The sequence below is a fragment of the Penaeus chinensis genome, chromosome 9, assembly GCF_019202785.1.
Source record: "Penaeus chinensis breed Huanghai No. 1 chromosome 9, ASM1920278v2, whole genome shotgun sequence".
Classification (NCBI taxonomy): Eukaryota; Metazoa; Arthropoda; class Malacostraca; order Decapoda; family Penaeidae; genus Penaeus; species Penaeus chinensis.
The window spans coordinates 4,409,105-4,421,848 of record NC_061827.1 but is presented as its reverse complement, the minus strand read 5'-3'; the positions used below and the strand labels follow the sequence as shown (position 1 = coordinate 4,421,848).

General features: G+C 33.3%; 4 protein-coding genes across 4 annotated transcripts; all 4 read left to right on the top strand.

Annotated features, from left to right (window-relative positions):
- The first annotated feature begins 293 nt into the window (after nt 1–293).
- Nucleotides 294–1,197, top strand: LOC125028623 (histidine-rich glycoprotein-like). Its single transcript, XM_047618096.1, has 2 exons — nt 294–305; nt 637–1,197. The coding sequence occupies exons 1-2, from the start codon at nt 294–296 to the stop codon at nt 1,195–1,197; spliced, it is 573 nt and encodes a 190-aa protein (XP_047474052.1).
- A 2,551-nt stretch (nt 1,198–3,748) lies between these two features.
- Nucleotides 3,749–4,533, top strand: LOC125028622 (uncharacterized histidine-rich protein DDB_G0274557-like). Its single transcript, XM_047618093.1, has 2 exons — nt 3,749–3,760; nt 4,102–4,533. The coding sequence occupies exons 1-2, from the start codon at nt 3,749–3,751 to the stop codon at nt 4,531–4,533; spliced, it is 444 nt and encodes a 147-aa protein (XP_047474049.1).
- Nucleotides 4,534–7,193: 2,660 nt separating this feature from the next.
- LOC125028621 (histidine-rich glycoprotein-like) lies at nt 7,194–8,101 on the top strand. Its single transcript, XM_047618092.1, has 2 exons — nt 7,194–7,205; nt 7,541–8,101. The coding sequence occupies exons 1-2, from the start codon at nt 7,194–7,196 to the stop codon at nt 8,099–8,101; spliced, it is 573 nt and encodes a 190-aa protein (XP_047474048.1).
- A 2,564-nt stretch (nt 8,102–10,665) lies between these two features.
- LOC125028620 (histidine-rich glycoprotein-like) lies at nt 10,666–11,452 on the top strand. Its single transcript, XM_047618091.1, has 2 exons — nt 10,666–10,677; nt 11,051–11,452. The coding sequence occupies exons 1-2, from the start codon at nt 10,666–10,668 to the stop codon at nt 11,450–11,452; spliced, it is 414 nt and encodes a 137-aa protein (XP_047474047.1).
- Nucleotides 11,453–12,744: the final 1,292 nt, after the last annotated feature.

Below are 12,744 nucleotides of genomic sequence, written 5' to 3'. Positions count from 1 at the left end.
TTCTTTTTTCATATATCGCTATAAAATACAAAAGAACATTTTCTGTAGGACGCTATAATGAAATTTGCAAATACGTATCTCATTGAAATAATGGTTTCCACTTCTGTATCTTATAGCATGTACAGATACAAAGAAAATAATGACAATTGCAACCAAACCGAAACTTCGGCAACATGTAAAAAGTGGTTGAAGAGACAAGGGGGCGTGTCGCTTCGCAGCCTTGGAGTAGACCTATATAGAGGCAAGTGACGCGGATCCCAACAGACTGAGCTAAAGGTCCAGGTTCCGGAGCCATGAAGTTTGTCGTAAGTAGTAGTTGTAGTTAAATAGCCTGTAACAGTATAACATATGCAAACATATATGTGTTTATACATATAAGTGCAATACATTCACGTATATATGGATATATATATATACATATATTTATTTATATATGTATGTATATATATGTATGTGTGTTTGTGTGTGTGCACACTACACACACACACAAATATATACATACATATATGTATATATATGTATATATGAATGCCGTATTTGTATAAGTACACATATATGTGCATATGCACTTAAATATTAACTTGTCAACTTTTAACTTGTGAGACAAAGACATTTTAAAAGGTGTTTCGTCTACAGATTGTTTTTCTGTTGGCTGTCGCGGTGGCAGCAGAGCAGAAGCGCGAGGCAGATCCCCATTATGGCTACGTTAATCCTTACTATCTCCATCACGGACATCATCATGTGGGAATAGGTCATCACCCGGGCCACGCTACCTCATATGTGCACTCCCATATTGGCAAGAGGGAAGCTGAGGCCGATCCTCACGGTGGATACGGCAATCGTTACCTCTACCATGGACTTCATTATCCCGTTGGAATAGCCTATCACCCTGGCCAAGCGACTTCACATGTGCACTCCCACATTGGCAAGAGGGAGGCTGAGGCCGATCCTCACGGTGGATACGGCACTCGTTACCTCTACCACGGACTTCATTATCCAGTTGGAGTAGCTTATCACCCTGGCCACGCGACCTCATACGTGCACTCCCACGTCGGCAAGAGGGAGGCTGAGGCCGAGCCAAATCCTCACGTTGGATACGCCCTTCCTTACGGCTACCTTGGTTATGGGGGATATGGTTACCCCCTTTCCTACGGTTACCGTGGATACTATCCTTATCGACATGGCATTCTTGGTTGAACGAAGAACAAAGGAAATGATTGATTTAGATACGACCTTAACAAAACTCTACACCTTTGATACTGCATTGCCTTCTCTTTAAATTCCTTTGTCCATAAAATTCACTGAACATGTATTTTTTTTACCATGCTAATAAAATGTCAGATTCGTTTTTTTTATTTTTATTTAAACATATATACATTGTATGTGCAAAGCCAGATTCTGATTTTCATTAATATATACAACATTACTATTGTTTTGAGTTTCACTTGAACAATGAAGAGAAAAGGAAAGGAAAACAGATTATAACATGTTACTACTCTGCCTCAGGACAATAAATTGTGCGCAAGTATAGTGTCTTTACGTATTATTATTTACCAATTATCTTGTTATCAAAAGGCTGCATAAATCAATGATTTATTGGCATGAAGTTACTAATAACAGCTTACGCAAGAAGTCTAGCCTTTCATTATCTATTAAACTGAGAAAAAGTTGTCAATGTCTTTGCGAAGGAGCCAACACTCCCTTTGTACTTGTTATCATCCATGTTAATACTTTCATTATGCTGAACATCACAATTCTTTATTATTAAATATCATGATTATTAATTCAGTCTTATATACTGTTTATGTTATCATTGTTAGTTTTCTTGTTACTGATAATGTTACTGTTATTATTCTAATTGAAAGAATAATTACTTCTTTTGCAATAACACTGATATTTATATTATTATTACAAGAGCTATTTAACATTATCATGATAATTACTATCGTTTTTATCTTTATCACTATCATTATAATTATCTACATCATTATTATTATCATAACTATAATTATCATCATTATGATCATCTTCATTGTCGCTATTATCATCATTATTTTCACTGTTACAATTTATTGTTTTAATTATTAATATAACCATCACAACCATCAACATCTTTATATATTTTTTTTATCACTGCTGGCCATTCCATTTACGTTATTTATCATTTATGTCATTAATTTCCTGACTGTGTCTATTAGTATACGGCTAAACAGGGAAGTTTAAAGATCTACATATACATATATATATATATATATATATATATACTTTCTTTTTGACAGCTGCACAAATGTTTTATTCTACTTAAGGCTTTATCGGAAAATGGTATTTATACATATATCTGTATGTATGCATGTATAAATATGTATACATATATATGTATATGAATGTATATATATTTATGTATATAAAGTGATGAATGTTTATATATATATATATATATAAATGCATAGAGAGAGTATATATACACACACACACACATATATATATATATATATATATATATATATATGTATATATATATATATGTATTTATGTATGTCTACGAAGATATGTATATACATATGCATATGCATATATATATATATATATATATATATATATATAATTTATATTTATATATATGAAGATGGATAGATGGAAAAAATAGGTATGGATAAAGACGAAGCCATAGATATAGATAGATGCTTAGATAATTGTCATGAAGACCCACTTCGACGCCTGGACAAACAATGGCTATCTGAAGGTATCGGTCCTTTCCGCTTGCTTTATCGCCGGTTTAATTAACAAATGGACAATAATGCAGTAACGATGATCTTGCAATTATGAAAGGACAAGGTACTTTAAGAATTAATAGATTGTAGTCATTGGCAAAGTAAAAATCCACAGCTGAAATAATTCCCATTGCTTTATTGTGGTAAATATACCTTTTCTGTTTTCTCTGAGCGATCTAACCTGAGCAAAGCACTCTGTTACACATTAGTATAGTGGTGAAGCAAATGCACATATGATTGCTTACCGGGCACTCATAATATTAACTGCTGTAATTCTTGACTGGTGTATCGAAGTACAATCAGCTGAATAGCGAATGAATGGGTCCTACGGTTACGACATTACTGACAGAAATACTAAAAGGCGTATTACAGCAGCAAGTGGTTCTTTATACAAGTCTGAAAGTAATGAGTTCTTAATAATATCGAAAATCGAACATTCTTCTCTTCGATTAGACTGGTCTTATAAAAACCTCCGTGCTAGGCGGACTATGCATGCGCCGTGTTATTTGAAGTTTGTTGAACACCTGTTTTATCTATATATTTAGCATCTTGTTCAGATGTAGTAGTATGAAAGGATTAAACGATCAAGAAAACAGGTTTTCTCTGTCTCTCTTACGCAGTCACACACACACATATAGACACCATATTTGTGTCTTCTCTGCCTTTTCTTTTCTCGTTATTACTCATTCTTTTTTCATATATCGCTATAAAATACAAAAGAACATTTTCTCTAGGACGCTATGATGGAATTTGCAAATACGTATCTCATTAAAATAATGGTTTCCACTTCTGTATCTTAGCATGTATAGATACAAAGAAAATAATGACAATTGCAACCAAACCGAAACTTCGGCAACATATAAACAGTGGTTGAAGAGACAAGGGGGCGTGTCGCCTCGCAGCCTTGGAGCAGACCTATATAGAGGCAAGTGACGAGGATCCCAACAGACTGAGCTAAAGGTCCAGGTTCCGGAGCCATGAAGTTTGTCGTAAGTAGTAGTTGTAGTTAAATAGCCTGTAACAATATAACATATGCAAACATATATGTGTTTATACATTTAAGTGCAATACATTCACGTAATATATATATATATATATATATTTATACACATATTTATTTATATACGTATGTATGTGTATTTGTGTATGTGTGTGCATGCACACACCACACACACACACACAAATATATACATACATATATGTATATATATGTATATATGAATGTCGTATTTGTATAAGCACACATATATGTGCATATGCACTTAAATATTAACTTGTCAACTTTTAACATGTAAGACAAAGACATTTTAAAAAGCCTTTTTGTCTACAGATTTTAGTTCTGTTGGCTGTCGCGGTGGCAGCAGAGCAGAAGCGTGAGGCAGATCCCCATTATGGCTACGTTAGTCCTTACTATCTCCATCACGGGCATCATCATGTGGGAATAGCTCATCACCCGGGCCACGCTACCTCATATGTGCACTCCCATATTGGCAAGAGGGAAGCTGAGGCCGATCCTCACGGTGGATACGGCAATCGTTACCTCTACCATGGACTTCATTATCCCGTTGGAATAGCCTATCACCCTGGCCACGCGACCTCGTATGTGCACTCCCACGTCGGCAAGAGGGAGGCTGAGGCCGAGCCAAATCCTCACGTTGGATACGCCCTTCCCTACGGCTACCTTGGTTATGGGGGATATGGTTACCCCATTTCCTACGGTTACCGTAGATACTATCCTTATCGACATGTCATTCTTGGTTGAACAAAGAACAAACAAAGGAAATGATTTTAATACGACCTTAACAAAACTCTACACCTTTGATACTGCATTGCCTTCTGTGTGAATTCCGTTGTCCATTAAATGCACTGAACATGTATTTTTTACTATGCTAATAAAATATCAGATTCGGATAGTATTTTCTTATTTAAACATATAAACATTGTATGTGCAAAGCCAGAATCTGATTTTCAATCATATATACAAAATTAATATTGTTTTGAGTTTGACTTGAGAATGAAGAGAAACGGACAGGAAAACAGATTATATGTTACTACTCTGCCTCAGGACAATAAATTGTGCGTCAGTATAGTGTCTTTACGTATTATTATTTGTAAATTATCTCATTATCCAATGGCTGCATAAATCAATGATTTCTTGACATGAAGTTACTAATAACAGCTTACGCAAAAGGTCTCGCCTTTCATTATCTATTAAACTGAGAAAAAGTTGTCAGTGTCCTTGCGAAGGAGGCAACACACCCTTTGTACTTGTTATCATCCATGTTGATAATACTTCCATCATGCTGAATATCATTATTTTTTGTCATTAAATTTCATGATTACTAATGCAGTCTTTATTATTTACTGTTTATGTTATCATTGTTAGTATTCTTGTTACTGTTAATGTTAGTTACTTTTCTAATTAAAAGAATGATTACTTCTTTTGCAATAACACTGATATTTATATTATTATTACAAGAGCTATTTATCATTATTATGATAATTACTATCGTTATTATCATTACTACTATCATTATCACTATCATTATAGTTATCTACATCATTATCATTATCATAACTATCATTATCATTATCATAACTATCATTATCATCATTATGATCATCTTCGTTATCTACATTATTATCATTATCATAACTATCCTTATCATTATCATAACTATCATTATCATTATCATAACTATCATTATCATCATTATGATCATCTTCATTATCACTATTATCCTTATTTTAATTATTACAATTTATTGTTTTAATGAATAAAACCATCACAACCATCAACATTTTTATATTTTTTTATCACTATTGGCCGTTTCATTTACATTATTTATCATTTCTGTTATTAATTTCCTGGCTGTGTCTGTTAGTATACGGCTAAACAGGGAAGTTTAAAGATCTTTTTACTTTTGTCACACTAACAACATTGTGTAACATATATATATATATATATATATATATATATATATATATATACTTTTTGACAGCTGCACAAATGTTTTATTCTCCTTAAGGCTTTATCGGAAAATGGTATTTATACATATATCTTTATGTATGTATAAATATGTATACGTATATATGTATATGAATGTATTTATATATTTATGTTTATAAAGTGATGAATGTTTATATATATACATGCAGAGAGAAAGAGAGAGAGTATATATACATACATATATGTATGTATGTATGTATACGTATATATGTATATAGATATGCATATATATGTATATATGCATATATATACCATATATATTTACATATATGATGATAGATAGATGGAAAACATAATTATGGATGCAGACGAAGCTATAGATATAGATAGATGCTTAGATAACTGGAATGAAGTAAGACCCACTTCGACGCCTGGACAAACAATGGCTATCTGAAGGTATCGGTCCTTTACGCTTGCTTTATCGCCGGTTTAATTACAAATGGACAATAATGCAGTAACGATGATCTCGCAATTATGAAAGGACAAGGTACTTTACGAATAAATAGATTGTAGTCATTGGTAGAGTAAAAATCCATAGCTGAAAGGATTCCCATTGCTTTATTGTGGTAACTATACCTTTTCTGTTTTCTCTGAGCGCTCTAACCTGAGCAAAGCACTCTGTTATGGATTAATATAGTGGTGAGGCAAATGCATATATGATTGTTTACCGGGCACTCATAATATTAACTGCTGTAGTTCTTGACTGGTGTATCGAAGTACAATCAGCTGAATAGCGAGTGAATGGGTCATACGGTTACGACATTAATGCCAGAAATAATAAAAGGCGTATTACAGCAGCAAGTGGTTCTTTAGACAAGTCTGAAAGTAATGAGTTCTTAATAATATAAAAAATCGAACGCTTTACTCCATTCTTCTCTTCGATTAGACTGGTCTTACAAAGGCCTCCGTGCTAGACGTACTATGCATGCGCCGTGTTATTTGAAGTTTGTTGAACACCTGTTTTATCTATATATTTAGAATCTTGTTCAGATGTAGTAGTATGAAAGGATTAAACGATCAAGAAAACAGGTTTTCTCTTTCTCTCATACGCAGTCACACACACACATATAGACACCATATTTGTGTCTTCTCTGCCGTTTCTTTCCTCGTTATTACGCATTCTTGTTTCATATATCGCTATAAAATACAAAAGAACATTTTCTGTAGGACGCTATAATGAAATTTGCAAATACGTATCTCATTGAAATAATGGTTTCCACTTCTGTATCTTATAGCATGTACAGATACAAAGAAAATAATGACAATTGCAACCAAACCGAAACTTCGGCAACATGTAAAAAGTGGTTGAAGAGACAAGGGGGCGTGTCGCTTCGCAGCCTTGGAGTAGACCTATATAGAGGCAAGTGACGCGGATCCCAACAGACTGAGCTAAAGGTCCAGGTTCCGGAGCCATGAAGTTTGTCGTAAGTAGTAGTTGTAGTTAAATAGCCTGTAACAGTATAACATATGCAAACATATATGTGTTTATACATATAAGTGCAATACATTCACGTATATATGGATATATATATACATATATTTATTTATATATGTATGTATATATATGTATGTATGTGTGTTTGTGTGTGTGTGCACACTACACACACACACAAATATATACATACATATATGTATATATATGTATATATGAATGCCGTATTTTTATAAGTACACATATATGTGCATATGCACTTAAATATTAACTTGTCAACTTTTAACTTGTGAGACAAAGACATTTTAAAAGGTGTTTCGTCTACAGATTGTTTTTCTGTTGGCTGTCGCGGTGGCAGCAGAGCAGAAGCGTGAGGCAGATCCCCATTATGGCTACGTTAATCCTTACTATCTCCATCACGGACATCATCATGTGGGAATAGGTCATCACCCAGGCCACGCTACCTCATATGTGCACTCCCATATTGGCAAGAGGGAAGCTGAGGCCGATCCTCACGGTGGATACGGCAATCGTTACCTCTACCATGGACTTCATTATCCCGTTGGAATAGCCTATCACCCTGGCCAAGCGACTTCACATGTGCACTCCCACATTGGCAAGAGGGAGGCTGAGGCCGATCCTCACGGTGGATACGGCACTCGTTACCTCTACCACGGACTTCATTATCCAGTTGGAGTAGCTTATCACCCTGGCCACGCGACCTCATACGTGCACTCCCACGTCGGCAAGAGGGAGGCTGAGGCCGAGCCAAATCCTCACGTTGGATACGCCCTTCCTTACGGCTACCTTGGTTATGGGGGATATGGTTACCCCCTTTCCTACGGTTACCGTGGATACTATCCTTATCGACATGGCATTCTTGGTTGAACGAAGAACAAAGGAAATGATTGATTTAGATACGACCTTAACAAAACTCAACACCTTTGATACTGCATTGCCTTCTCTTTAAATTCCTTTGTCCATAAAATTCACTGAACATGTATTTTTTTTACCATGCTAATAAAATGTCAGATTCGTTCATTTTTTTGTTATTTAAACATATAAACATTGTATGTGCAAAGCCAGATTCTGATTTTCATTAATATATACAAAATTACTATTGTTTTGAGTTTCACTTGAACAATGAAGAGAAAAGGAAAGGAAAACAGATTATAACATGTTACTACTCTGCCTCAGGACAATAAATTGTGCGCAAGTATAGTGTCTTTACGTATTATTATTTGTCAATTATCTCATTATCCAATGGCTGCATAAATCAATGATTCCTTGACATGAAGTTACTAATAACAGCTTACGCAAAAGGTCTCGCCTTTATTTATCTATTAAACTGAGAAAAAGTTGTCAGTGTCTTTGCGAAGGAGCCAACACACCCTTTGTACTTGTTATCATCCATGTTGATAATACTTCCATCATGCTGAATATCATTATTTTTTGTCATTAAATTTCATGATTACTAATGCAGTCTTTATTATTTACTGTTTATGTTATCATTGTTAGTGTTCTTGTTACTGATAATGTTAGTTACTTTTCTAATTAAAAGAATGATTACTTCTTTTGCAATAACACTGATTATTATTACTGATTATATTATTATTACAAGAGCTATTTATATTATTATTACAAGAGCTATTTATCATTATTATGATGATTACTATCGTTATTATCATTACTACTATCATTATCACTATCATTATAATTATCTACATCATTATCATTATCATAACTATCATTATCATCATTATCATTATCATAACTATCATTATCATCATTATAATCATCTTCATTATCGCTATTATCATTATTTTAATTATTACAATTTATTGTTTTAATGAATATAACCATCACAACCATCAACATTTTTATATTTTTTTTATCACTATTGGCCGTTTCATTTACATTATTTATCATTTCTGTTATTAATTTCCTGGCTGTGTCTGTTAGTATACGGCTAAACAGGGAAGTTTAAAGATCTTTTTACTTTTGTCACACTAACAACATTGTGTAATATATATATATATATATATATATACTTTTTGACAGCTGCACAAATGTTTTATTCTACTTAAGGCTTTATCGGAAAATGGTATTTATACATATATCTGTATATATGTATGTATAAATATGTATACATATATGTATATGAATGTATATATATATAAATGCAGAGAGAGAGAGAGAGTATATATACATACATATATATATGTATGTATGTGTACGTAGATATGTATATACATATGCATATGTATATATGTATATATGCATATATATATATCATATATTTACATATATGAAGATAGATAGATGGAAAAAATAGGTATGGATACAGACGAAGCTATATATATATAGATAGATGCTTAGATAACTGTAATGAAGTAAGACCCACTTCGACGTCTGGACAAACAATGGCTATCTGAAGGTATCGGTCCTTTACGCTTGCTTTATCGCCGGTTTAATTAACAAATGGACAATAATGCAGTAACGATGATCTTGCAATTATGAAAGGACAAGGTACTTTACGAATAAATAGATTGTAGTCATTGGTAGAGTAAAAATCCATAGCTGAAAGGATTCCCATTGCTTTATTGTGGTAACTATACCTTTTATGTTTTCTCTGAGCGATCTAACCTAAGAAAAGCACTCTGTTACGCATTAATATGGTGGTGAGGGAAATGCATATATGATTGTTTACCGGGCACTCATAATATTAACTGCTGTAGTTCTTGACTGGTGTATCGAAGTACAATCAGCTGAATAGCGAGTGAATGGGTCCTACGGTTACGACATTAATGCCAGAAATACTAAAAGGCGTATTACAGCAGCAAGTGGTTCTTTAGACAAGTCTGAAAGTAATGAGTTCTTAATAATATAAAAAATCGAAAGCTTGACCCCATTCTTCTCTTCGATTAGACTGGTCTTACAAAGGCCTCCGTGCTAGACGTACTATGCATGCGCCGTGATATTTGAAGTTTGTTGAACACCTGTTTTATCTATATAATTAGCATCTTGTTCAGATGTAGTAGTATGAAAGGATTAAACGATCAAGAAAACAGGTTTTCTCTTTCTCTCATACGCAGTCACACACACACATATAGACACCATATTTGTGTCTTCTTAGCCGTTTCTTCCCTCGTTATTACTCATTCTTTTTTCATATATCGCTATAAAATACAAAAGAACATTTTCTGTAGGACGCTATGATGAAATTTGCAAATACGTATCTCATTAAAATAATGGTTTCCACTTCTGTATCTTAGCATGTACAGATACAAAGAAAATAATGGCAACTGCAAACAAACCGAAACTTCAGCAACATATAAACAGTGGTTGAAGAGACAAGGGGGCGTGTCGCTTCGCAGCCTTGGAGTAGACCTATATAGAGGCAAGTGACGGGGATCCCAACAGACTGAGCTAAAGGTCCAGGTTCCGGAGCCATGAAGTTTGTCGTAAGTAGTAGTTGTAGTTAAATAGCCTGTAACAGTATAACATATGCAAACATATATGTGTTTATACATGTAAGTGCAATACATTCACGTATATATGGATATATATATATATACATATATTTATTTATATATGTATGTATATATATATAAATATATATATATATATATATATATGTATGTATATATATCTATGTATGTGTTTGTGTGTGTGTGCACACTACACACACACACACAAATATATACATACATATATGTATATATATGTATATATGAATGCCGTATTTTTAAAAGCACACATATATGTGCATATGCACTTAAATATTAACTTATAACATGTGAGACAAACACATTTTAAAAGGTGTTTCGTCTACAGATTGTTTTTCTGTTGGCTGTCGCGGTGGCAGCAGAGCAGAAGCGCGAGGCTGATCCCCATTATGGCTACGGTAGCCCTTACTATCTCCATCACGGACATCATCATGTGGGAATAGCTCATCACCCGGGCCACGCGACCTCATATGTGCACTCTCATATTGGCAAGAGGGAGGCTGAGGCCGATCCTCACGGTGGATACGGCACTGGTTACCTCTACCATGGACTTCATTATCCAGTTGGAGTAGCTTATCACCCTGGCCACGCGACCTCGTACGTGCACTCCCACGTCGGCAAGAGGGAGGCTGAGGCCGAGCCAAATCCTCACGTTGGATACGCCCTTCCCTACGGCTACCTTGGTTATCGTGGATATGGTTATCCCTTTTCCTATGGTTACCATGGATAACATCTTTATCATTATAGCTTTCTTGGTTGAACGAAGAACAAACAAAGAAATGAAATTAGTAATTTAGGTACGACCTACTGAAAGAACTGTTCCGCTTGACAAAACTCTACCTTCTTGATACTGCATTGCCTTCTCTGTGAACTTCATTGTCCATAAAATTCACTGAACATGTATTTGCTACTATGCTAATGAAATGATATCAGATTCACACTGTATTTTTTATATAAACATATAAACACTGCATGTGCAAAGGCAATTTTTGATTTCCATCTACATATACAAATTTATTGTTAATTAATGGGAGTTTGACTTGAAAATGAAGAGAAAAAGAAAGGAAAACAGATTGTAATATACTATTACTATACCACAAGACAATAAATTTTATGGTAATATAGTGCTTTTACGTATTTTTATTCGACAATTATCTCATTTACCCATAGCTACATAAATCAATGATTTCATGACATGAAATTACTAGTAACTGATTACGCTAAAAGTCTCACCTTTCATTATCTATTAAACTAAAAAAAAGTTGTCAGTGTCCTTGCGAAGAAGACTACACACCCTTTTTAATTGTTATCATTCATGTTCATATTACTTTCATCAAGTTGATTATCATCATTCTTTATCATTAAATATCATGATTACTACTGTCATCCTTATTATTTACTGTATATGTTAACATTTAGTATTCTTTTTATTATTAATGGTATTGTTACTAGTCTTATTAATTCAATTTTATTATTATTACAAGAGCTATTCTTAGTAATTATAAAATTATCATCAAATTACTGTTATTATTATTACTGTTATCAATATCATTATTATTATAATTAACTGCATCATTATCATTATCATCTTCATGATCATCTTCTTTATTGCTATTATCATCATCCTTATTTTCACCATTACAATTAATCATTTTAAATATTAATATAACCCTAATTAATTTCCTGACTGTCTGTTAGTATACGGCCAAATAGGGAAATTATCATCAAATTACTGTTATTATTATTACTGTTATCAATATCACTATTATTATAATTAACTGCATCATTATCATTATCATCATCATGATCATCTTCCTTATTGCTATTATCATCATCCTTATTTTCACCATTACAATTAATCATTTTAAATATTAATATAACCCTAATTAATTTCCTGACTGTCTGTTAGTATACGGCCAAATATGGAAATTTAAAGTTCTTTTTACTTTTGATCACACTAAAAACATTGTGTAATATATATATATATATATATATATATATATATATATATATATATGTATG